This window comes from Haliaeetus albicilla, chromosome 26 (genome assembly GCF_947461875.1).
Source record: "Haliaeetus albicilla chromosome 26, bHalAlb1.1, whole genome shotgun sequence".
NCBI classification, from domain to species: domain Eukaryota; kingdom Metazoa; phylum Chordata; class Aves; order Accipitriformes; family Accipitridae; genus Haliaeetus; species Haliaeetus albicilla.
The window spans coordinates 23,226,385-23,252,437 of record NC_091508.1 but is presented as its reverse complement, the minus strand read 5'-3'; the positions used below and the strand labels follow the sequence as shown (position 1 = coordinate 23,252,437).

General features: G+C 37.3%; 1 protein-coding gene across 9 annotated transcripts in view; it reads left to right on the top strand.

Moving 5' to 3' along the window:
* GARNL3 (GTPase activating Rap/RanGAP domain like 3) overlaps nt 1-24,338 on the top strand; it is a 54,768-nt gene extending 30,430 nt beyond the window's left edge. For 6 of the 9 annotated variants that reach the window (XM_069771494.1, XM_069771496.1, XM_069771499.1 and 3 more), the window contains 17 exons: nt 324-369; nt 4,819-4,925; nt 5,779-5,900; nt 6,687-6,791; nt 9,239-9,313; nt 10,027-10,138; nt 10,854-10,952; nt 14,676-14,792; nt 15,486-15,658; nt 15,964-16,122; nt 18,139-18,205; nt 20,227-20,334; nt 20,778-20,896; nt 21,311-21,446; nt 22,530-22,739; nt 23,053-23,164; nt 23,887-24,338. In XM_069771494.1, coding sequence (XP_069627595.1) covers nt 324-369; nt 4,819-4,925; nt 5,779-5,900; nt 6,687-6,791; nt 9,239-9,313; nt 10,027-10,138; nt 10,854-10,952; nt 14,676-14,792; nt 15,486-15,658; nt 15,964-16,122; nt 18,139-18,205; nt 20,227-20,334; nt 20,778-20,896; nt 21,311-21,446; nt 22,530-22,739; nt 23,053-23,164; nt 23,887-24,043 — 2,024 coding nt within the window. In that variant the 3' untranslated portion in view covers nt 24,044-24,338. The remainder of the gene's footprint in view (nt 1-323; nt 370-4,818; nt 4,926-5,778; nt 5,901-6,686; nt 6,792-9,238; nt 9,314-10,026; nt 10,139-10,853; nt 10,953-14,675; nt 14,793-15,485; nt 15,659-15,963; nt 16,123-18,138; nt 18,206-20,226; nt 20,335-20,777; nt 20,897-21,310; nt 21,447-22,529; nt 22,740-23,052; nt 23,165-23,886) is intronic. The other 3 variants (XM_069771495.1, XM_069771503.1, XM_069771498.1) reach the window with 1 other exon arrangement.
* The last annotated feature ends 1,715 nt before the right edge of the window (nt 24,339-26,053 follow it).

Here is a 26,053-nt window from a genome sequence, read left to right as displayed (position 1 = left end):
GAATTTTTAATCGTAAGTCTATCAAACACACACAAAACACACTATATAGCACATTTTATGCTTCATGTAACAGCAAGAAGTCTGTATTTGTGGTACTAGCTCAATTTTTAAAACTGCTGATCAAACACAATAAAATTTGTATGGGACCTCCTTTATAAATGGTAATATGTGTATAGTCTAGAATATTTTATATATTTACATTGATTAATATATTTTACCTTTATTAAATCTGCGATCTGCTGCAGTAAAAAAAAAAAAAAAAGTATATTAAAATACATGTGAGCTTCATTAGTACTGGATTAACTTCCTTAACTGCATGGCAGATATTTTTGCCTTAGTGAGATATAATAAGCAGAATGATAGTTACAGGTAGGTGCTGATTGTAACAAATAACTTCACACTGAATTTCTGATGGTTTAGAGATAACAGGAAAACATTTTGTATTTTCCACCTGTCTGTATGCCAGGAAGCCAAATGAACTTAAGAAATTGAAGAGCAATATGGACCTGGATGCAGATGGCTGTAAACTGGCTATGAATAAGTTGCATGTTTCTAACCGTCAGAAAACTGAAATTCTGGAACAGGCATAAGCTAAGGGGGCAAAACAAAACTACTTTTTAGATGAAATGTAACAAAATGATGGAAGATATGCCTGGAACATTCTGACCTGGTGAGATCAATGACACAGTGAACTACATGTGTGATGAAAGTTAATTAGATGTGATGTTGTGATGGTCAGGGACTGTGGATCCTTACAGGTCTAGGTTCAGTTGTAGCTAAGCAAACTAGCTCATTTTTGGGGATCTTAACAGAGTACTTGTACAATTGGACTTCACATACTTAAAACCTAGTGGAATTTTGCTGGTAAATCATGTGTTCTTCATCTGTTTTTCAGTTAGCCCTGGGACCCTCACACTGGAGGCATATGCTGTCCAAGTCTGAGTCCATTAGGTCTCACCAGAATCTGAAAAGCAAGCATTTCTGCAGCTTCGTGCCTAGGCTTTAATAAACAAAGTGGCTTTAACCAAATTGTTAAGCCCAACTATTGTCTTGAGGTAATGGTGAGATGCCAGAGACACCTGTCAGTCTTGCAAAAGCAGAGCGGCAGGGGGATGTCATAGTCCAAACCCATGGGAGGGATTCAACTTGGGCTTGAACCAAATAAGTGGTAAAGAGAAATAAAAGAGCCACCGTTTAGCTACCACTGTGTGCTGCAGTTCTTAGTATAGCACGTAGACTTGACACTGTTATTTCTCCTTTACAAAGTACTAGCAATATCTTCAGTGATCCCTCTTCTATTTAAAGTATGCTGAGCCATTTACTGCTTAGACTAGGTCAAAAAGAAATGGGAGAATTGCATTCTGTTTGGGGTATGTGCCTGAGAGGATTGGTTAGGTTTGAAATCGCTGCCAGCTCAGATGCTGAAGTCTCTTACAGCTAAAGAATTTATACTGGGAAACCAAAATGTTTGGTTTATGCAGCACTAGAAAGGAAACTTCAGGGCATGAAACTAAAATTATGCCTCAGACTGGAATCTGTGTGTGTATATGTATGTCTACAACACTCAAAGATAAAAACTTTGCAAGATGGAAGGGTGAGGTCAATGTGTTAGGCTTTGAGTGCAAATTTCTAATGGCTGTGTGAGCCTGCATGACATGAGTTATCATTTAGCAAAATTTTAAACTCTTTGCAAATCATTCTACCCCACATTTGCAGGACGAAGCTGAAGGTTGACAGCATTGGGTCTGCTCCTTTGAGGTGAACTGCTAGTTAGGTTGTAGTGGAAAGAAAGAAACTGAACTTGGAAATGGCTTCCAGGAACACAGGGTCCTTAGGTAGATTAGTTTTGCTTCCTCCTTCCTTTACAGTTCCATAACTCTGAGGACTTGGGCTGATTGTGGAAGACACCAGCAATATCCCTGGCACTCATCACCTGGCACTAGTGGTTTTTTTAGTTTTGAACAAGCCATATCACTTTGACAGCTAAGAAATACAGTACAAGTGTAGAAGGCATTCTTACAGCCTCTCCCTCAATGCACAATACAGATCACTGATACCAGCTGTAGTCCATGGTTTCAGAAGCTGTTGCTCGGATCCAGTCATGTGGTTCCAACCATTCCAACGTATGTAAATTCTGGCTTGCTTTGCTCAGCCTACAAAGTGTAAAAAACTTCCAGTCTTCCCAATCATCTAAGAATCTGTTCTTCTTGCTGCAATATAGGTTACTGGAACTTTTTGTATCTCAAAGATACAGGACTAACTAAGCCTTCTTGCCTAGCTCCAAAACTCAATTGTTAGCAGTAAGAGTTTGGTGCTTTTTGTGCAACTGCAACTTCACCTACTCATTTACGAATGTTACTTGAAATCATCTGCAGTGCAAATGTGGAAATGCACAAGAATGCGAAGGGAAGAAGAAAATGGACTAACATTAACTGGATTTCTTCAAGAGGGCTTGCTGATAATGATGTATGCTTTCCCCTATCTTACCTTGTTCTTTGAGTCCCTTAGTATTTGGGAGTCTTTATTTTGGGGCATGCTGGAGGAGAGGGTTCACACCATCGTTGTTGCTCTTGATGTGGAGTATGAGATGAGGCAAAGCAAGTATGACACATAGGTGCAGGAGTCGAAAGTCTACAAACTTGGGTGCTTGAGGTGCATGTATATCCACAGGCATGTCCATATATATGTGTGTGTATATATATATACACACACATATATATGGACAAATACATGTCAAAAGAATTTTTCACGAGAAGTAACTTTCTTTTTCAATATAGCTAAGAAATTTAAATCTTGATTCAATAAGATAAGAGAAATCTGTATTACTATGTTTCTCCAGCATGCCATTAAATCTAGCTCCAGAGAAGAATCCAACAGCATGATACTTCAGTTTACATATGTGGGTTATTTCCCCCCGCCCCCCCATTGGTAGCTAAAGTTTGTTTTGGAAAATGTCTGTGGCCTAGTTAAAAAAAGGAGTAGTTTTATTTTGCTCAAAGATTTTGTGAGCACCTTCTTGCATTTTTTTTTTTTCAATCGATTGTCCTCATAGATTCTGCTTTTCAGCATTCCCAAGTTTGTGAGAGGCACAAAACATGTTCATGATTATGATGTGCAGTGAAAGCTCAGTTACTTCTTTCCTTCTTTTCCTCTTGTTTTGGGACAGAAACCTGGGCATGCATCCCTCATTAGCCTTTAAGAAGTGAATGTTGTCCTAATTGTAAGCTAATAGTCAGTAGATCGGCTAGCCATGGCAAATACTTTCTACATTGCTGTTTATTTGGGAAAAAAATGAGTAGCAGTAAATAAGATAAATTTGTCTCTCACTCTGAATAACTGACTGCTTTTACTAGATCAGTCTGTCTTATTCCTTAGTTGCTTCATTCTGCCAGTCTTAACACATCTTCCCATAGTGCATATCACACAGTATTCTTACCCTGTATGACAGGCTTAACACGTTACTGTATATTTCAGCTTGGCCTAATTACATTTCTTTCTGTCTCTTCACCTTAGGCACGCACAGGACTCTTGTTCTTTCTGGGGTTTTTGGGGGGTTTTTTGTGTGAAAACGGTCTTCCAAGTGGCCAAAATTTCAGTCAAAATAAACCAGGGATACTCTAGGCTTTTGAGACAAATTGTCCTTGTTTCATATGCAATGCCACTGTGAGGTCTGACACTGAATTTCTGCTCAGAATTACTTTATATTTTATGTCACTCAAGAAGTCTATTGTTTTGGTCAGTTTTGTTGTGGTTTTACCCATCTTAACTCATTCTGCTTTAGCCAAGAAATGTTTCACTCCCTATGTAGTGATAAATTATTATTTTTTCCTGGATGGAATAAGATAAACATAGGGCATCTCTGAAACTGTGTCTTGAATCTGTGAAAACAGTATTAACGTGATCAATGTTTATGCAAATGTAATACTGCATTTCAGATTGTATGCACAGTTTCTAAGCTTGCATGAAAAAAGAACAGATGAATCCATTAGAATCCATTTGGCTCGATACCAGTCAATCACTGCTGTTTTTTTGAGCAAGTGAATTCTGACTGGTTTATATAACAGTAGAGATGGGTTGAATCTATAATTTTACCATTTAACTTGCTGTGACCTGTGTCAGCTGCACATACTGCTTGGAAGATCTTTGTCTGACTGCTATCTTACAGTGAAGAACATTGTGCAGACTGTCACTTGAAATACTGAGGAATGATTACTTACCTTAAAGAAGCTATGGCTTGCTGAGCATGTTGTATGCACAGTTTTTGTACCTGCCATTAATTTTTGCTATGCTGGATTCCTTATGGATCAAAAGAACTCAGCAGGTCCAGCTGTCATGGAAGTCATTCTGACTCTTTCTTCCTCAGTGAAATGAATTTGCTGTTCCCGAGATACAGATTCAGCTGCAGTAAGCCATTGTTATTCAGAACAAATCTAATATTTCAGGCATGTGGTAAATGCATAGGTAAGGTGGAAATCTATAAGGAGAACATATTTTGCAGGCAAAGATCTGTTCTGTTACAGCTTTTTTGAAAGGACTAGATTTTGCTAGTGCCACTAAAAGCATTGTTCTACAAGTGGAATTGCAAAATTCTGTTGTAATTGTTAGTGTCCCAGTGTTAGTTTGTGTAAAGGAAGCAGAATTTTGCTCTAGTGAATAATTCCAAGGGAATGGTTTTTGTTAGACCCGTGGGAGGTTCTTACCTAAGACATACCCAGATAACAGTTTCCAGTTCGTTCTTCAGTTTTGAAACAGTGTCTATAAAAATGGTGGGTTTTGAATGTGACTTTCAGTATAGATAAAGATTTGTTCTTTCAATAGGCTGAAAATATTTTCCGAAGAAAGTGTTCCTCTCTTTGGGCCTCCCCTTCCCTCCCCACCTGTGTTTACAAATCACCAGGAATTCAGGGATTTTGTGTTAGTGAAATGTAAGTGAGTTATTCTTTTGCTAGAAACACTTTTTAATAAGTGCTTTAATATATTGAAATTAACGATGTTTAAAATGTAAACACATTTTCTTGTGTATGCTGCTGTTCCGTATAGAACTTTTTTTCAAATCTGTAGCATAAGTGGGATGTCAGTTCCATGAAACTGTTTCAGTCAGATGAACAAAAATCTGAATTTCTATTCAATTATGCTTCTTGGGCTACTAGATACAAACTGACTTTTATTTTTGCAGAATATGCAGCCATATTTAGCTTTGCATTTTCTTAAAGGAATTGGAGAGCTGAAAGAATTTATAGTGCTTTTCCATATTTAGTAATAGAAGGTGTTAGGTTAGCAGCTCTGAAAACCTGAAAATATAAGCTTTTCTGAATGCGTGCTGCATAGGTGCCTTTCAGCACCTTTAAGAACTTTTTAATTCTGTAATGATTCAGTTTCAGTTTTCGTTGACTCTTACTTGCCCTTCTAAATCAGCAAGAAAGAAATGTTTGAGAACTGATCGTGATTATTACAGTTAGATGCTTACCTGACAGGAACTTGACTGATAACTCATTTTGCATATTTAAATTGGTTTAGTACTTAAATTGATTAGCAGTTTGTTTTTGTTTTTTTTTTTAATTAGTTAGGAGGTTATTGGGATGCCTTGAAGAATTCTCCTATTAGTAATTTTTTTCTTTTAAGCTTAAGGGATCATTATTCACTAAAAAATGTGCAAAAAGGAGGCAACTCTAAATTACTAAGGGGAAAACAGGTATTTTTGTACAGAGGCAGTCTAGAGTTGGTGGAAGTTGTCAAAGTTCATTTAGGTAATGTATCTTCTTTTCCATAATATTTTAGTAATAAATGGGGAAAAAGCCACCTTGGAAACCCCAACATTTTCTCAGAAACGTCAACGCACTCTAGACATGCTGATCCGCTCTTTATACCAAGACCTGATGCCTGATCTACACAAGGTAAATGTAAGTCAGAAGTCTCTGCATACCTCACGTGCTCTCCTGTTCTCACTAGTAGATTGAATGTTCCGTTGCTTTAGAAGACTGTAATCCTAATAAGCACTGAGTTACATACACTAGGCTAAATACCAATTGTCATATAACTTGTTTTACAGTTATATGAAAGTTTACAGACAGTCCTTTCAGGATAGGACTCTTCATGCATTTGTTTAAACCAGGTGTGAGGAGAAGCATAACAATGTCATACTTTGTATAAACTTAACTGCAGCAAGGGAATATGAAATTTAGGCTTTGCAAATACAGGTATTAGTCTTGTCACCATAAAACCTGTAATTACTTATTCCATTATGTGTAAATTTGGATCATTTTTACCCTTGGGTAACAATGAGATAACTTCATTTTAGGTGATGAAGACTTATTCTTAAGGTGATTCTTAAATAACTAAAAAGAAGTTCAATACTTCTAAAATTAGCAAGGTGCTATATTTTTTCCCACTGTTTATTTCTCTTAGCTAAATAGGTCTGCTTAAAGGTTTTTGTCCATATATTCATATCTGTGGTCTTTGCTATGATTGTGTAGAACATAACAGTGATAAACTATGACAAGTTGAGAAGTAAAGCACTCAAGGACTGGCAGAGTTGCAGTTTCTGTTCTCTGAGAAGCTATACAGTTAGATTCATCGCTACAGGAAAAAAAACCCCAAATTTAAATGATATCACATTAAGTTAACTCGGATTGAAAGATTATGAAAACTTTTGGTTCAATTTAAAAAAGAAATGTTTTCTGTTTTAGAACATGCTCAATAGAAGGTCCTTCAGCGATGTGTTACCAGAGTCCCCAAAATCAACACGGAAGAAAGAAGAAGCTCGGCAAGCAGAGTTTGTCCGACTTGGTCAGGTAGGATCAATTTAGGAGGCACGCACCTATGTTTACAAAGACTGCGTCACCCCTTTTGTTAGAATTTGATTAGCTTGCAGAGTTACGTCAGGACTTAATGCAGATCTCTGTGGTCAGAAATAGTTTTGTAGTATTCTGTTAGTTTAAGCTACCTTAAGGTAAAATATGAGTAGAATTATTTATCTGTAACACCTGAGGTACACAACACAATTACAAATATTTATAAAATACATAAGCTAAAGGAATGTTGGAAAAATCACCCCTTAGGATCAAACCTAAAAGGTCCTTCCTTACTTCGTGCAGCAGATGCTTTCTGTCTCCAAGCAGAAGAGTGCTCTGTCTTTTTCTGTGCTTTAGAAAAACTAATCTTTCATGGATTTCCTGTATATGTCTTATTAAGATTGAATTTCTTACAAATTATTTACCCTACTTCAGCCAGGAAGAAGTTTTGACAGTCTTTCTGCTAAATCAGAGGTTGCCACACATCTTTGAACATACCAGATGCTGACTTCAATTTCTGTGGGCTTATTGATTCCATGAGGAGTAAAACTTCCTGATGATTTAGATAGTCTGGTTTGATCTGATAGTTCATTGCAGCAGGAAGAAAGACAGTGTGTATGCTCATCAGTTCCCCTGTCCCTTCCCGCTTGTCTCTTCTTGATCGTAGACTGGTGACACGGTTCTGCTGCTTATCTTAAGAATACCTCTTTTCTGAGCTGATTTAACTCAGCAGGAGTTAACAGAGCAGGAAACCAAAACAGAAAAAAATGAAATTAAACAAAAAAAAAAAAAAAACCACACCACCAGCAAAACCCCAGCCTCCTCCCTTCCATCTCATTTTTTTATCTGAGTTAGTAAGCTAAAGAGTGGAAGAGTTTGAGAAGTTCCAGGTCCGGTTAAAGGTAGCCAGAATGGAGCCAGGTGGTTGAGAGCTGGTGCAAAAGAATCTCAGGGCTGTTAGAGCCTGCATTGGCAGGGCTGCAAAGTCTGCTCCTCTGTGCTTTGCCCACCTTTTCCCCAACCACCTTGAAATAACTAGTCACTCTAGGCAGGTTCCCCAAGTTTACTAACTACTTTACAGAAGTTGAAGGAAAACATGGTTATTGAAAGTATAGAAGCCTATAAGCTTGATCCCCTTCACCTCCCCTAAGTTAAACTCTGATAAGATACTCATGTTACAATCTGTTTGGGACCCATTTAAACAAGACTTCCATCCCTGGCGTGGCCTTCATCGAAGGGAAACCTATATGTGGGTTAAAAATTCATAGATACCTGTTTGTTTGTATTTTTTTGAAGGTTCTTTTCACATTTAAATCTTTCCCTTCCCTAAAAGAACTTTCCTCTAAGTTACAAACTGTAGGCTTGAACACATTTTAACTTGCCTTCCAAGTAGCTCTTAATCATTCTTGCCAAACTCTATGAATGTGTCTGTCTCCTTAGTTATATTCAGTTGCGTTTTTAGACGGTAAACAAAACTCACTGATGACTGGCTCAGCAGTATATTTAAATCATTTATTTATTGTCAAGGTGATCTCAGCTGACTGGTGGGATGAAGTTAAAAAGTTAATGCAATGAAGTATTTTGTGCATCTCTGTAAGCTGACAGCCATGCTTAATGCAAATGTGCAAATGGTGCACGCAGCTGATTACTGCCACTTCACAGAGACCATACGTGGTGATAGGCAAACTTCAGAGACCATGCGTGATAGTAGGCAAACTTCAGGGCAGTAAAATTGGTTTAGGTAATTTCTAAACTTTGCATTAAAGAATGCTGTGACAATTCCATGTGTCATAGCTTTACAGGAACGCTGCTGTAAAGGTTAGCAATGAAGGTATATGTGATACCTTAAACAGACTTACTGTGTATCTTGCTAAAACTATGTTTATATGGTGTTTCTCTAGAGTTCTTAGCCCTTTCAAAATCAGCTCGCTTTGAGTTACTTTTAGTTGAAGAATTTGCGATACTGTGACCATGTGTCCTTGGCAGCCCTGGCAATGTATATATAGTTTGACTTAGAGGTTTGTTATGAAGTTTTGCAAATGAAAGGTGAGCTTCTATAATTGATAAAAGGATCCTCTATCCAGCTAGCTTACAGAATGAATTGTGTAGATGACTAGCTTGTATGATTTGGGGTGGAGGCTTTTCTCTGTTACGATGTTTGACGCTTCTTTTCTGATTTTGAGTTTCCATTTAACAAACAAACAAAAAACGCCCAAAAACCCAACCAACATATGTTTTGGCTGAGAAGATGCCTAGCAGCCCTCTAGTGATTCATACAGTCTTTGTTCAGGATATACAGAATTCCACTTCTTTCCTCGTTACTTAAAATGTGATAGGAATTCCAAACTGGACTTACTTTGTTGTCCTAAATTGTCCTTTCTTTATAGACTTTAGCTTGGGTATTGCTGACGAAAACTTAATTTAAATAAAACATCTGTTTGTATTAGGCATTGAAATTGAAAACCACGGTGAAAGGGGATGCCACGGCTAACTTGGCAACCACAAGCTTTTGTAAAAAGGAGGTGAGTGAACCCATCTGTCTGAGAAGAGTTATGAAAAAATTAAATGCTATTGAGTATGACATTGCATATCAGTGCTGCATGCTATTTATTTACTTTTGTAATTAGATCCTGTAGCAGCAAAGATGAAATGTATAGTGTCAAAGTGATTCTACAGCCAATATCAAATTAATAAAAGATGAGCCTGGAGGCAGAAGCATTTCTGAAGTTAAAGCAAGTGTGGATATTTTTATATCTGAGAATATTTGATGAAAAAGCCATCTTCCATACGCAACCATCTTTTATTTTAACTTCTGCATCAAGTTTAAAACAAAATTAAGTTGTGTTTTTATTTCCTGTAGTACCAGATTTTGTAAGCAAATTGCATATGCATGGTGGTACATACGTTTTAAGTCTATAGTGTTTTGGGTTTTTTTAAGTAAAGTACGTACTGAGTATTTCCAGGGTTGCACTGAGTATCAGCTGTGTGTGTTTTAATTCCAGTGTTACAGGAATGTGTCTTACACTTACTAGTGTCCAAACCCAATTAATACAGAGAGTATTTCCTCTGCAAGACAATTAACTAAATTTTGATATTTCAAATTTAAAAATTTTTGGAAATGTATGCTGCCAAAAGCATTTACATGTTTTTAGTTGCCATTGTCCATCTCATTCTGTGTCTGTATGATTTGTATTTCTTAGCATACTTAATATGTATCCCTTATGTTACTTCATAGCCTTGGGAATCTCAATCTTTCTGCAGTAATTTTCCTCATGAGGTTGTCTGTGCAGATTCTTGGGGCCAGTCCTTGCTGGTTTCTACAGATGCTGGCATCTTGTTAATAGATGGTTAGTAAATGATCCAGTGTTTTTGTGTCAATTTTTATGTATCTGACCATTTTCTTGAAGATGTATATTCATAAGCTCTGTTCAGGTGTTGGTAGGTCTTCACCTACAGGGATAGTTACCAGTCCAAGTGAATTTATAATGTTTACATAATCTAGTTGCAAAAATTCTCTCTGCACCAGAATTAAGCCATATTGGGGAGCCAATGTTAATGCAAATTTCTGAATGTTTTGTTATTTCAGATGTTGTCTTCTTGATCATCGGAAAAGACTTATGAAGTCACATCCGAGCTCAAGGAGTGTTTAAATGGCTTATCTGGATTTCTTAGCCCTTGATGATAGTGAGCATGAAGCCAAAAGCTAGACAATGAAAGCCTGCTTCTTCCATAGCAATGATATTGAGCCCATATCTTCTGTGTGCCACATAAGGCCAGCGGGACTGAGGGAATGAAGTTAGTTTTCGGTGATAATTCTCAAACTTTCCAAAGTAAGGTCCCTTTCAGGCTTCAGCTGCACACTGTGATCCATGGCAATGATAAGACTCTCCTGTGAGGAAATATTGGCTATGATGCTGTGTTATACGTAGCAGCTTTGTGCAGCTTTTTTTTGTTATCACAAGAAAAAAAACGAGGCTTTTATTACAAGAAAGAAGTAGGTCAAAACAGGTGATTAGGAAATTTTAGCAGGATTTTGGATAAATATGTTTGTTTCTTTTTTAGATGGTCAACCATCGGTGCAAGTATTTGATAAAACTCTCCAAATAAAGCAGATGCATGTGTTGGAAGCTCTGGATCTTTTGATTGCCCGAACAGACAAAGGTAGGAGGGGTCCCTGTTCTTTGATTCTCATATGAATGTGGCTGGTGCTGGGTATGTACGTCTCATGAGACAATCATGTGTATCAGTGGCAAGTATATTAGATACCTCATTTAGAATAAGGGAGCACATACAGCAACTGCTGTTATTTTCTAAAAGGCTGGGGGGGGGGGAGGGGGGGAATCTCTAAATGCTCATTCATATTTCCTTCAAGGCAAGCCTGAAACTGGTCATATGGTCTTTCTTCAGCCACTGTAGGAACTCGACAGTATTTGGAAATCTCCTTGACTGAATTATATGTTTATTCAGTTGTGCAAAAATATGGGGGAAATTACTTACGCTGTCACTTTTTTACCAAATGTGTTTTACTGGTATTTATTCTGTTAACTGTCACCACATCCTAGTGCTATAGAATGTATTTTCTTGAAGGTTCTGGTATAAAATGTTTAATGACTTAAGTGTTGTTTGGACAGAGAATGTTTTCTTTTTAGCCTCATTTGGAAGCATTAAATGTGCATAAACTGTGCACTTTTTCAATGAGATACTTTTTACCCAATAGTCTGTGGTTGAATTTCACAAAGTGAACATACACAAAGCAAGAACATGATCTGTATGTGTAACACAGAGAAAAGAATTATGAATATGATTGTTTTATTGGTTTTTTTTACCACGTTAAGTCTGTTTGCTCAGTATTGGTGGAAGTTACATTTACACAATCTTAAGGTAAAACATGGTTCCTTTTGTATCATTGGGAATTGCCCAATTTGGCTGCACCTGATGAAATTCATCCTGGGACCTTACAGAACTGGCTCAAACTACCTGAGAGCCATTTGCAGTTCTGTCTCAAGACACCTGGAGGGTGGGTGACATTTCTCAAGATCTGAAAAGTGTGGTTGTATCTGAAGCTTGGTTTGTGAAGCTTCTAGAAAAGATAATTACATTTAATTGTCAAAACATTGTACTGTTTGTTTAAACCTGAAGAGAGAGATGTAAGCAGGCATTTTGAGGTAATAGAACTAGGTATTACTGGCATCAATTCATGACACTTCAAACAGTCTGATGAAGTCTTACTCATGTAAAAAATTGCAGATATTTTTAACTCTTCGTATGGATGGTTTCTGAAACATTTAGGAGAAAGTTCTTTCATACTCAGTAGAATTCTGGCCTCCTGTTTTGTATTTGCATACCATATTGCCTTTCATTTTCAGACCACACTTCAGCAGCAAAAATGAGAGAATAATGAGTTAGATGAGCAGAAGCACACTCATAAACTGGGTTCAAAGACTTTGTGGGTTTTTAGGATAAAATGTTATGTGTTACAAGGTTAACTTTTTAAGCTTAACTATCAGCAAGAGCTTTTTCACATCAGCATTCCAAGAGAAGGTGTTGAAGAAGACACCAATACAGCAGGTATCAATGACAGCAGCACAAATTGCTTTGGTGGCAATGGCCTCTGTTCTAATGGAGACACAGTTAAATCTAACACTACAGTGGGGTTGTTTGGGACATTTGCTGGTTAAATTTGTCCTAGTAATGAGAGGCAAGGCACAAAAATGGATCTATTTTGTCCTCCAAACACACTTTGGTTTTTTGTTCCAGCTTTATTTTGTGAAATGCCTAGACACGAGGGTGAGGGGGGGGAAGAGCTGCTTTGCTTGGAAGAATCAAGTCTGTAGGAGGTTAAGAAAAACTAAAAAAGCTCAGATGATAGTCACTTTTATAGGCAGCCACAGATAAATCTAACACCACAGTGGGGTTGTTGGGAACATCTGCAAAAGAACTAGTATTGTGAAAGAGGAGTGATGTATCCTAGAGGACACACTGGTCAAAAAGCCAGAGCTATTTTAAACGACAAGGAAAGGTGAAGATTTATGTCTGCTGAAAGGCATGAGTGCTGTCAACCTGTGGGGTGCACATCTCACAGCATATGGGGATTTAAACCCCAATTCCTTTCTAAAAGCATATCAAACCAATTTCAGTGAAGGCAGTGGTCATTGTTCTGTCTTCATAGTGAAATGCCTGCCTGGGAAGGAAGTTATCATATGTGTTATTCTCTGCTGCACACACATAGCATCTTCACAGAGGTAAATATGGCATGTTTGATGGAAGCATAAAAGGTCTTTTCAAGTTTGGCATAACCTCCAAAAATAACAGTGCTTAATTTAGGTAGCAATACTTGCTCCCCGCTATGGCTGCCTGTTTACAAGCATTTCTTGATTTGAAGAATGCCGACGTTCAGATTGGCCAGAAGAAGTTCTTGAGTTTTGCTGTGGGTACACAGCTGTAGCATTCCAGAATTGTCTGCGTCACCAAGAATGTTTGTAAAATACCTGGCTGAAATAGTAGCTCAGGTATGAAGACTGAACACTACAGTTACCACTGGAGGACCAACTACTTAATCAGAGGCAGAATCTAGGAGAAAATTCTAATAAATTTAGAATAAACTTTTTTCTGTCTTGAATGGCTGCACTAAAAACTATCTCCAATCTCAGTGCAAGTGATGGTAGTCATAAGAATTATAGCTCATTCTAGATAGGAAAGATGGCCTTCCTTCAGGTTGTGTCAATAGCTGCTTTAGCTTAAAATCAAAGTTGGTAGAAATGGAAGAGCATTTTAAGGTGTTTGGTCATGTGTAGGTTTTCATATATGTGGTGGTGTTTGAAAACACTCACATGCAGCACCAAGAGTTGTGCATTAGTTGTAAAACAGTGGGTGAACATGCAAGTCCTTGATTACATTTCTCATTTAATAGCATTAAAATGTTCCATGAATTTGAGAGCCACTCTTGATTCCTTTCCCAAACAAAGATGGAACAGAATTGTTAGGGACTTTAGCTTGACAGAAATGATCAATTAGTTGCTAGGCAGCAACCACAGCCGTCCAGTTTTGGGCATGGGATTATAATTTGCACTTTCTGAGAGTTGGCAACAAGCTGAGAGACCTTCTGAGCAGATATTGTGTAGTCATAAGCAATCGTAAGCAGTTATTGCAAAGGTTGATGACAGGACTAGTAGTTAACAGAAAACTCTCATGATGCAATGTTCACCACGTGTCATATTTCTAATACTGACACTGCCTTATGCCTTTTTGAAGTGAAATCGGAGCCTCCTATTTGTTTTTGTATTGATTTCCCTAGTCCTGTGGGATGCTATCAAAAGTCACTCATTTACTGAGAAAATTTTGGATTACAGATTGCTAAAGAGGCCCATTCTGTTGCCTCTGCAGCTGTCTAGCTCAGATTTTGCCATGTCACTGTCAGGTGAACATCGCTAGCCAGGCCCAAAATTATTGCATCTTGCGTGGAAGATGTTAGCTGGTCAAGTACCATGAGCAAGGATGGTTTCAGAGAATATACATTATAATATATATATATAAAAAAATATGTAAATATATATTATATACAATATACTATAATATCTACTACTATATAGTAGTAGATATTTCGCTAGCTTGTGAAATTTTGTAAATTTGTGAAATAGTGTACATTTCCCTGTTCTGAAGCACCTATATCATTCTTTGCTGCAGCACCACCTGATGGGAAACAGCTGCTGAACTGAAGGAGTTGGTTACTAGAATTGTAAAGCTTAGAGAGTTCATAAGCAGTCTTGTATGATGTCGAAGCTCATCCCCAGAGAAGCAGTATGCTTTGTTTCTCTTTGGAAGTATTAATTTCAAACTACCTCTATCTTTTTTTAACTTGTTTAACTGGTGCTCTTCATCCTTCAGGAAAAGACTCTCGTCTCCTTGTCTTCAGGCTCAGTGCTGTCCAAAAACGTATAGAAACAAAGCAAATGATAAGAAGCAAATACGACTGCAGAGAAAATAAACTGGAGAGAACAAAAGGTAATTTTATTATCCTGTGTTAGAAACATGCACTGTGGTATGTTGCCTGTAGTTGCCAGAGGCTTATTAGCTCCCTTGAGGCAGTTGTAGGTGTTCGCCTTTATTTTTTTCTCTGGACAGTCGATTCAAACTTTGTTAAACTTATGTGTGAAACTAAGTCTGGTATAGTCCAGCATGACATTTTAGAACTTTGTAAAAATACCATGTTACTTGGCAATCACTGCTGATGAAAAGCTCTAGAGAAAAATAGGTATGTTGCTTTCAGGATTGAGGGGTATGAGAAGAATTATGCAGGGATGTGAGACTGAAATGAAGGGCGTTTTAAGGTGGAGGAACACTGGCAAACCTCCCTTAAATAGTAGTACTTAGATTAGTGCGGGTGTTGGTGATTATTTTAGTAGACATAAACATTTTCTGGTCTTCAGAAGCAAGCTGCATTGGAAAGTTGGAACCTGCAGAATAATGAAAATCCAAGTATTTAGTCGTGCAAGAGGCGTAAGGGGAAAAATAGATTTCAAGAGTCATAGCTTTTTGTTTTTTTCTAGAAGCTAATGTTATCCTGTTGCAAGGTTTGTAATTCTGTGGTGCTAAGTCAAGCATCAGAGCCCCGTTGTACTAATCATCATACAAATACAGAACAAAAAAACCAGACCCTATCCCAAACACTTACAATCTAGAGCATTATTTCCTCAGGCTGCCATTTGTATGCCATTAATACTCACCATGGCAGTGAACTGAGGATTGTTGTGGCTATTCGGAACAAACTACTTCTCGTCACAAAGAAACATAATCCACGCAACATTTTAACCAGCAGCTCTCTGCTATCATCATCTGAATCTCCAGTAGAGGAGTTCCAGTACATCCGGGTATGTGTAATCTAATCACTAATTACCTTAACAGACTGGGCAGCACTCAGCTGGGGAGGGAGGGGAAGACAAAGAGCATGCATTTTTATCTTCCTGAACCTTCAGACAAATAACAGTGAGAAGCCGTATGATGGAGTTCCATCATATATATGCCAAAGAAATCTTTCAGACTTTTTTAGTTAAGTTTCTGCTTGTTCTTTATCATGTTTCTGTGCTTAGAGCACATTCCTTTAAATTCATGGAGTACCTTCAGCACCCACGGTAGGAGCTTGAAAAAGAGAATAATTCTATTATTTACATTATAGGAAATATGCCTTTCTGACCCTCCAGTGGTTATGACACTAGTGGATGGACCTACTGGAGACAGTGACAATATGATCTGTGTAGCCTATCGGCATCAGTTTGATTTAGTTAATGAGAGTACTGGGGAGTCCTATAGATTGCATCATGTTGAAACAAACAAGGTAAGTTTTCATCATTGAAACTATTTTCTTGCAGAACCGCACTGAATGCAATTTCTTGCAGACTCAGCATCCTGTGCTGACCTCCTGGGAGTGTAATTTTTGGAGATCCTCATGTGTCTTGCTTTTCACTTCTATAACCCCTGCTTTAGGGCACTCTGAGATATTTGTTCCTTTTGGGATACACAATAATAATCACTCCCAAGAGAGGTAGTTATAAGGTATGATATGTTAGGAAGGAGCCTGTGTTTCAGGCTCTGGAATATCGCTGTCAGCATAAATTCGTTTTTCTCTTTTCTTAGTTAATATTTTGCTTTTTGCTATTTCTTTGTGGTCTCGGTGTTTTATTGTTTTAAGAAATAGCAGCAAAATAACTTCAGTTGTTGGACACCAGTATTTCATTCAGATTTGCCTATTTGCATGTATTAAGGCTAAAATATTTACAGGTAGCTTTTAGTTCTATTTAAGAAACTGCTGCCTAGTCAACTAGTAAATTAACTGAATCTTTCTAACTAAGACATAGGGTTGGGATGTAAGCAAATGTCATGATTTTCAGAAAAGAGCTCCAGTATTTCCTGCTGCTGGGAAGATCATGATCTTCAGCATCTCTGAAAATGAGATAATTTTAATTGTTTCTAAATATGGTTGTGGACATACAGCTTTAGTTGGGAAAAAAAAAAAAGGAAGATTTTGCACAGTTAATCTTTTTTTGTTGTTTTTCACTGACTATCTTCCTCATAATTAGATAAGGGACTACTCTTTTCCTTTGATGGTTCTTGTTGATAGGTTATTTTCTTTTTAAATCACCTGTATTTTTATTCAGGTCTGATGATGAAGAGGTTTGGTACTCGTAGCATGGGTGATAACAGTGTAAACTTCTCCACAGCACTGGAAATCTGTCTTAATCTGGATGGGGAGGAGCTACAAGTAAAGAATGGGGATGGAGAAGTACACTACCACCACAACCCATTCTCCCTGTTCCTCTTCTCCCCAGGAATCCTTATTTTCTTTGAGAACACAACAAAGCAGACAATTAATAAGAGCTGAGCCAGTGATTTTTCTGATGTTGAGATGGGACACAAAATTATTTCCATGCATAACAGAGCAGAAGTGGCTTTCAGTCACTACAAAGGTTGGGTCAAGATGCATTTGGTATAGATATAGAAACTTCGAGGTCTGTTTAACAGTTCTTGACCTGTACAGTAATCTTGAATCAAGAGGTGAACATCTAGCTTATTGTACAAAGGAAAGTCAAAGAACTGCTGTTGATGGAATCAGTCTCCAGCCCCTCTCCTTGCCCAACTAGTAAATATTGTTGTCTGGGAAGCATTTGTCTAATGTAACCCTATGTATTTCACTAATAAGGTCTCATTTCCTGAGCAGATACCCTACTTTTTGTGGCTGGTTTGGGTTTTTTAATCTAACTGTAAAAGACAAATACGGAGTTGAAATACAAGAATTTATGTAGCCTATGCTATGTAAAAAATACTGTGGTTTATCCAGCATTGGTTCTCAAGTTTCTAAATTCAGCCTATTAGTAATCCTTAAGTACATCCCTACCGACTTCTGTAATTGTTAGTGGTTTTGAACCAGTAATTGGTGCATCTGATCTTTCTGCTAGTCATGATGTGCAATGGAGCTTTTTGGATTTCACTTTTTGAAAAGAATTGTTATTTTTAGCATATCATGTTGATTCACAGCTGTCCTGAAATCACCCATTTCCCAAAAATCATATTGCCAAAGAAGTTGTGTAAGTTTTTATTGCTTTATACGGTTGATGTGGTATTGAATATTCACTACTGTACACAACTGAATACAAAAGAAATTTATTTCTGTCCTGAGAGCATCCTGAAAATTAATCACAAAGAGGCTGCATTTGAAAAATTAATTAATTTATTTTTTTTTAAATCTGTAGTTGTGCACTCCCCCAACTGATTGTATTGCTTGTTAGTCAAAACCTGGTTGTAATAACCTCAGTATCCTCTGCCTGTTCATTACCCTTGCCCATTATCATTACAGGTTAATTTTGTTGCAGCTATTGATGTATATGAAGATGGTGAAGCTGGCCTACTGTTGTGTTATAACTGTAAGTATTTAGGGAAGACTGAAAATGGTAATACCTCAATCTGCATATGTAATTCCTTTTTCACTGGAGTCTAGATCTGTATTTTAACATAAAGTTCAGTGTTTCATGGGCAGTTTTTCAATACATGTTCTTTTGAATTTAAATGTGTATTAGAAAGACTAGAAACTGAAGTATTTTATTGCAGGGTATGTTGAATTTAGACATACTGGCTGTTGGGTTTTAATTTCAGGTATATAGATGTGTATCTATAAATTTATAGATGTTACCATCTTACTCAAAAAAGTCCTATTTCTTCAGATCTAGCTCATTCTTTAGGTAGTTACACACTGACTAGGTGTTTTCAAGACATGTACAATTTAGCATTTCACGCCTTTTTCCTCTGTGTGCTGTCCAATTCTGTCTTTGTGCTTTTTCTTCCACCTGCTTCTTGGCACTGTTGCATTATTTCATTGTAATTCTCTCAATCTCCTTTTATAAAACAGCCTTGGATATAACACACATATGTTCTTCTCTGTAGCACACAGGTACTTTTTCTTCTGATCCTCATGGAAATAGAAGATCTTGGCATGAAGCAGCCTTTTTAGGCAGTGCTGAAGGACAAGGCACGGCTTTCTCTGTTGCAGAAGGCGTGTCCTGTTTGCCTCTTCAAAGTGAACATTGATGGAGACAGGATAAATACTCCTGTGTTTCAGCACTAGCTATCATTTTGGTACCACGGAGCAAGTTTTAAGTGTCTCTAAACTGTATCTTTCTATGCTCTGTGAGGCCTTATTGGTTCTGGTTGCTTGCCACATCCGACCTGGTTCTGGTTCATTTAGCACTGCTTCAGAACTAAAAAGCTATCTGGCAGAGCGTAGTGAATTCCCACCTATATTTCTGCACAGAATCAATTCCCCTTTAGTAGACCCATTGCTGAGCCAAAGCTAACAAACTTAGCTGATCTTAAAATTACAATAAAGGTGCTGCACAGGCCTGCAGCACCTTGAATTCCTATTTCTAGGACAGCGTCACAGGGAAACCTACATTTGTGCTTTAGAGAGTTTTATAATTCTGAAAGGATCATCATAGAACAAATCTGAAAACACAGGATTTGGCAGTGTCCTAAGTTTGTATTTAGCAAAATACCTGTAATACATTTCTGGATATAAACTTTGATTCAGTCTAAGAACATCAATTACAGGGAAAAAAAACCCAGAATTTTGCCTAAAAAATAGAAAAGAGCTGGAAGCAGCATGTATTTGAGAGGGTCATAAATGTTTACGTGGAGCCCCCAGTGCACTCATATGAGCTTGTCAAGAAAAAAAGATGATTGCAATTGCATCTCATCTTTAAGCTTTCTTGTTTGCTGATACAACTTCTCAAGTCCTGAACTTTAATAGATGTTTGATCAGCACTAGTGCATGTGTTTAAAGAAAAGTCAGCTTGTAGTAAAAGGTAAAGTTCCCCATTATCTAGATCTATCAAATTAAAAATTCAGAATTGCATTGCCAGTGAGAAGCTGTATAAGCCAGCATTCATGTCTGACTTGTAGGAGGACTGTTAATTTCAGAATCATTGGACTTACAGCAGCTAAGAAGTAGGTTCAAAAGGTATGTGATTAATGAAATCTTGGTGTCTGTAATATCCTGTGTGTATAACAGTCTTCAAAGAATGTAAACGGCAGCATATGGGTGCTTGAAGGGCAGAGAGGTACAGTTCTCCTGACACTGCTTTCTGAATTTTTCTTGCCTATTCCTCTATCCATAGACACGGTAAGGAACTGATAACTGTTGAAACAGAGTAATACTTACTTTGTGAAATATGACAACTTATTAAAATGTAGATCTTTTATTTTCATCTTTCAAGTGCTGTGTTCACAGAGGAAGCACATTTCCCTTATCTGTTTAAATATAGAGGGACTTCTACATAAACGCTTGATTATGTATATAATGCCCACACTTCTGCAAAATCTGCTTATTAAGTTAGTGTTTGTCACTTGCAGTGTAAGGTGATGGATGCTTCTTTTTTCTTTTTTGTTACAGATGTTTGCCAATACAGAAAGGTATATCCTTTCAATGGAGGTTCTCCACTGATCCAGCCATCGGCTTATGACTTCCACTTCAGCTGGAATCAAGTTCCTTATGCTGTTGGTAAGAAAATGTCTGTTTTTACTAGATGGCTGTTTTTTTCATTACCATTTAGGCTTGCGCTTGGCTGTTAGTGGAAGTACTATGTATGTGTGCTAGGAATGAGTATGTGACATTCATCATGCCACTTTAGCTAAGTTTCCGCATATGATAATTTAAAAAAGTGGAGCCTGGGTGCCAAGTTCTTCCTTTGCTGAACCTTTTTTTTCCTTTCTCTTTTCTCTGTGTTTAATTTTCCATTCAGTCTATGTTCTGCCAGGCACGGAGAGTGAAGTTTTCTTCAGGCTTGATGTAGCTTAATGTCCATCAGTATGCTAGACAACCCTTTCCATAGGAAAGGGAGATGCCAGAAGAGGTCAGATACTCGAGAACAGTTTTCATGGAGCATCCAAGAAACATTTACATTAACCATTTTTCCTTGCCAAATAATTTTCGTTTCATTGCAGTCTGTGCTTTCCCTTATATCCTTGCCTTCACTACTGATTCCATTGAGATCCGATTAGTGGTGAATGGGAACTTAGTCCACACAGCAGTTGTACCTGAGCTTCAACTTGTGGCATCAAGGGTAAGACACAGGAAAATCATATTTGACTATTTCTGTGATATGTTGGGATCTAATTCACAAAAAACAAACAAACCAAAACTTAAACATGTACTACTTGATCTGTGGTAAATGTTCATCTGTGTGCTCTTAGTTTATATCAAGTACAAAGCGAATCAGAATTGATATCACTGTTGTTTATTGCTAACAGTAATGCAAATCTGAGATATTTGACTGTTTATGGGCAAAGCTATCCTCAACATCACAGATGTTTCTTCCACTTAGAGTGGGATAACCTTTCCATGACCAACCCTAGCTGACTTAGCAGCAATACAGCAATAGTGGTAATAGAACGTAGTGGAAAAACATTTGAGTTCTTACTCAGAAGATGGTTAAGAAAGTCTCGCTGTACTAATGATGAGTTATTTGTCATTTCAGTCAGATATTTATTTTAAAGCTACTGCTGCAGTAAGTGGATCATCTGACAGCAGCTCTAAGGAAATGAGTTCAAGGAGTTCTCCTCAAACGCCGACAGCTTATGACATGCCAGAATGTCCTCTTTCTTCTGTAGAAGGTAACATGTTTCCAGGCAGCTTGAATAATGATCTCTGATCATTCCAACAGCTATCACATCTTAGTGCAGCTGATCTTTAGTAAGATGAAATTGAGTACCTAGTTGAGGGTCTGGAAGATAGAGATTTTCTGTTTATCCACAGATATGAAGCACCTGGCTGAGCTTTTGCCCCATGGTATCTCTTTTGAATGCATGGTAGCACTGTTTTAAAGAAATCATTTCTGTAGGAGGGAAGGAATTAAGCTTGCTTGATGAATCTTTGGCAATATGGCCAAGACTAATAATGCGAAAACAGGTATAAAATTGTGGGAAAACTTGAGATTGCACGTACACCATTCCTTTCATTTAAGAAAAGCTAAACTATCACTGGATGGTTAAAGCTCTTTTGCGAACCAAAAGTAAGAAGTAGTTCTAGCCTCGAAAGAGTTTGCATAGTCAATTTACTGTAACATGATCTGTGAACAATCAGTCTGTAGGGGAACAATAATGGAGAAACAAGGGAACATCCACTAGATAATGCAAGATGTATGTATATCTTCTTCACTTAAATCTGCTGCTGCACTGTTGGCAGAAGGGGAAAGGAGAAAGGAATCATAATTTCAGTTTTTAAAAGGCAGTGCTATTGATGGTAAGTTGTGGGTTTCTTTCTAGGAGTTAGGAAAACACGTGGTATTTTATGTCACCTAAGAAGAGGAGCCATAATTTAAACAACTTGGAATCTAGGCTCCAATATACTTGCAACATATTAAAATACATGGGGAATATTGCACAGAGTGCAGAGTCATGGTGTAATAGTCAGAATACCAGCCTCAGGACATGTAAATTTACTTCTAGTTCCACTGCTGATTCATCACATCAACAAGAGTCAATCTTTTTCTCTCTAAGTCAAATTGCAAGTCTGCACAATGTGGTTGTATTTCTTCCTCCTCCTAGCCTGTTTATATTGAAAGATCTCTGGGGCAAGAAAGATCTTCTTTATTTGGGTTAAAAAGCACCCAGCACAAGTATAACTTTTTGTTTGGAAGTATTAAAAACAGATACTATTGTGAAAGTGTAACATTGTTTTTTCCTTTTGTGTTTCAGGTGAAGTTCCATGCAAAAACCTGTACAAAATTCCTCTCAGTAATCTAGTTGGGCGAAGCATTGAACGACCTCTAAAGTCACCTTTGGCTCCCAAAGTTATTACTACTACAACATCCAGTGGCATTGCCTCTCTTCCAGTTACTCACTCGCTATCTTTATCTCGTATGGAAATTAAAGAAATTGCAAGCAGAACACGTAAAGAATTGCTGGGTAAACTCTCCTCGTTCTTTGGTGTACATATCAATTGCTAAGTATATAATTTCTAATCTTTGGACCATCACAGTCAGATTTGTAACGTGCAACCAGTATTCATAAATAAGTAGTATAAACAAACAAATGAAACTGCGAGAAAATATTATTTGCAAATAGTCTAGCCAGTGTCTGATCACATATAAGGTGACCATATTCTAAGTCAGGTGGAAACTATTTAGTTAATAATGGAAACCAGTGACAGATACATTAACATTTTCATGAATGCTTTATTTTCTGTTGAGAGGATTAAGTCTTTTCTTCCTTTATTGAGGCCTCTTGGATGAGCCTATACCCAAGACAGAAAGTGCACAGAAGCAAAAAAAGGTTCCTCGAAGACAGTCAGACCCCAAGCAGGGAGCAGTAAGATCAACTAGTAGTGACAGGTAAATATACTGGCTTTAGAAAAGAACCTAAGTTAGACTGTAAATGTTTTCAGAATTCATTGTTCATGCTTATCTCATTTGGCATGGGGCTGACTGAGACCTTTGTACACCAATATGAATTTCATGCTAATGTGTTTGTTGGAGTATCTAAATACTGTAAGTACTGAAACAATTATACTTTTTGCTACAGACAAGTTAATGGGCAAAGCAAGACTAAATGGGATTTTGTGGGTACCTGCTGCAGTTGAGCCTGTCATTAGGATTTGGACTACTAGATCTGCACTGTGCAGGCTTGCTTGCTGTTTTCTTCATATGCTCTTGTGTTGCTATTTCCAGAATAAATTTTGTGAAGAAACACCATAGCATTTGTCTGTTTGGCTCTGCTTACGACCCCACTGCCATTCTCGTTTTCACTGTGTTTGTGTAGAGTAGTGGCAGAATTCAGCCAAGATACAGTAGACTGAGATTAACAAAACAAACAAAAAATCTGCTGCAATGTAAAACCATGTTTGATTTGTTTCACTATTTGGAAAATATTTGGGCTGGGGGCTTCATTAACATTGCTTATTAATGATTTTCAGTAGAGTAAAAACAGAGAGAAACTCAGTTTTAATGGTCTGTCTCTGTCTTCAGGATAACTTGATTGAATCTAGAAATAGCCATTGATCCTACTTGCTCTGATCTGTGCATTTTTTTAGTAACTTTTGTCTTCCTCTTTGCAGGATAATCTCAGGCTCTTTTGAAAGCTATTCTGAAGGACGTCATCTTTCTACTAGTTCAGATCCTGATACTTTAGCAAACAGGGAGGAGAGCTCACCATCTAGCTATCCATTTCAGCTGATTTCTTTATATGATGAAGACATCATTGACTTGAAGTGAAGACAGTCTTAAAACCTTTCTTCCTTCACATTTTCTTACAACTCCATGAGCTCTATGGGAATGTCACAAACACTGCTTCTAGTGGTAAAATGTGGCTGGAAGTATTGGTGATTAATCTTTATAGAACCCATATTGTTCTGGCTAGCTCAGCCTGATTTGATGATGCTTGTATCTTTGACATAGGTATGTTTTCTTTTCTCAGTTAATGAACCATTACTTTTTGTGGCATTCTAACAGTAGGTAATCAATGAGAGATTTAGGCTGAAACAGAAGTAAATAAAAAGTATTACTTGTTCTGAGCTTCTTAAAATGTGAGGTACCTGAATGACATTCAGCTAAGTTAATCACTGTTATTACTATCATGAGTTGTTCTAGAACAGTCTGTCATGTGGGAAGAGGAATTTTATAACATCAATTGCTCCTTTTGGTTTTTCAGTCTTTAAAAAAACAAACAAAACAAAACAACAACAAAAAAAAGGCTTGCAGGCAAGGTCTTTCCAAACAGTGTAGTCTGTCCTTGAAATGATGCAGCTATGGTATGTTCACTGAAGAATCAAGGATGTTCTATAAATATCAGGTAAGATGTGAAGATGCTGCTTTCTTTGCTCTGGCCTGTCCATGCACATTTTTTAGAGAAACTTGAAAACTGTTTTGACATTAAGAATCCTTGAGCAGAGAGACTTTTTATAGAAAACACAAACTTTCAAAATATTCCTTAAGAATTGGAAATAAATAAATAAATAAAAAACTAAAACAAAACCAACTGTATTTTTCCATCTACTGGAAAACTGTTATTGTAGTGCACCTACAGATTTTCTCATTACAGGCAGAAGAGCCAACCCCTGATTTTCTTTCTGACTACACAAAGATTCCTATGCAGGCATCAGAATTAGCTGTTGTCTGCTCTTGCACCAACAGTGTAAGTCATTATTCCAGATAATCATATTTTTCTAACTGGATCCAGACTGAAATTCCACTGCTAAGAAGCTAGTTTTCTATGATTAAATAGTCATCTTAGATCTTTTGTTATGTTAAAGGACAGGGTTTCATGTTTAAAGCTTGATTATTTTTTTAACCCTTTCCTCTGTGCCAAAAATCAATTTTAAACAGTATTTTGAAAGGGTTTTGTTTGGTTTGGTTTTTTTTGTTGTTGTTTGGGTTTTTTGGGATTTGTTGGGTTTTGGTTTTTTTTCATGAAAGTGTGATGCTTCCAGGCTCTTTATATATGAAGATTTTAGCTTTATTAGCAAGTATTTCTTGTTCTGTATGTAGAAATGCTCTGTACCCTTGATTTTATTTTGGAATACCATTCATGTGTCATGATTTCACTTTCTGTCCAAGCATGACCATCTGGAGATTTGTGCCTTTTGCTTCGGTCTGTCTGAATGTAAAACTGTTTTTGCAAAGTATTTTTTGCCCAGATTATTGTATGTAATGGCTTAATTGCTCCACTTAAGAAAATATGCAAGGCCTTGTCTGGAAGGATCATTTCTTACTCTCAGGTGGAGTGGCTGATCAAGGAAAGAAGCAATATTTTCAACAGTAATTAATCTAGGAGCAGAAGCAGTATTAACCAGTGGCTGCTATTATTTTAGTATTTTTGCACTCATAGATGTGTGGGGTGAACCTTAATAAGCATCTAAAAAGGAAGTGCCAGCTCAAAATCTTTGCAAGAGCTTGTAATTCTTTTTGAGAATGTTATTTCCAGAGATTGTGTTAATTTACACTGTCCTATTTATCTGGGCAGCTAAGGTTTAAAAAAAATCAATCTGAAAGTATCATGTGGTGCTTATTCTCCTGGAAGTTGTAAACACTTCTGTGGACTTACAGAATCCATTTTAGGGAGCATGGCTTGCACTTAGCTATTTTTAGAAAGCAAAAGCATCACCTTTTTCCATAAATGGATTTATTGATGTAGTATTTAATTTCTGTTACGTGGGTGTTTTAGAAGACTGTACCAGGGTGTTGCAAAACTGGGGCTTTAGTTAGAATACAGTTTTAACTGGAAAC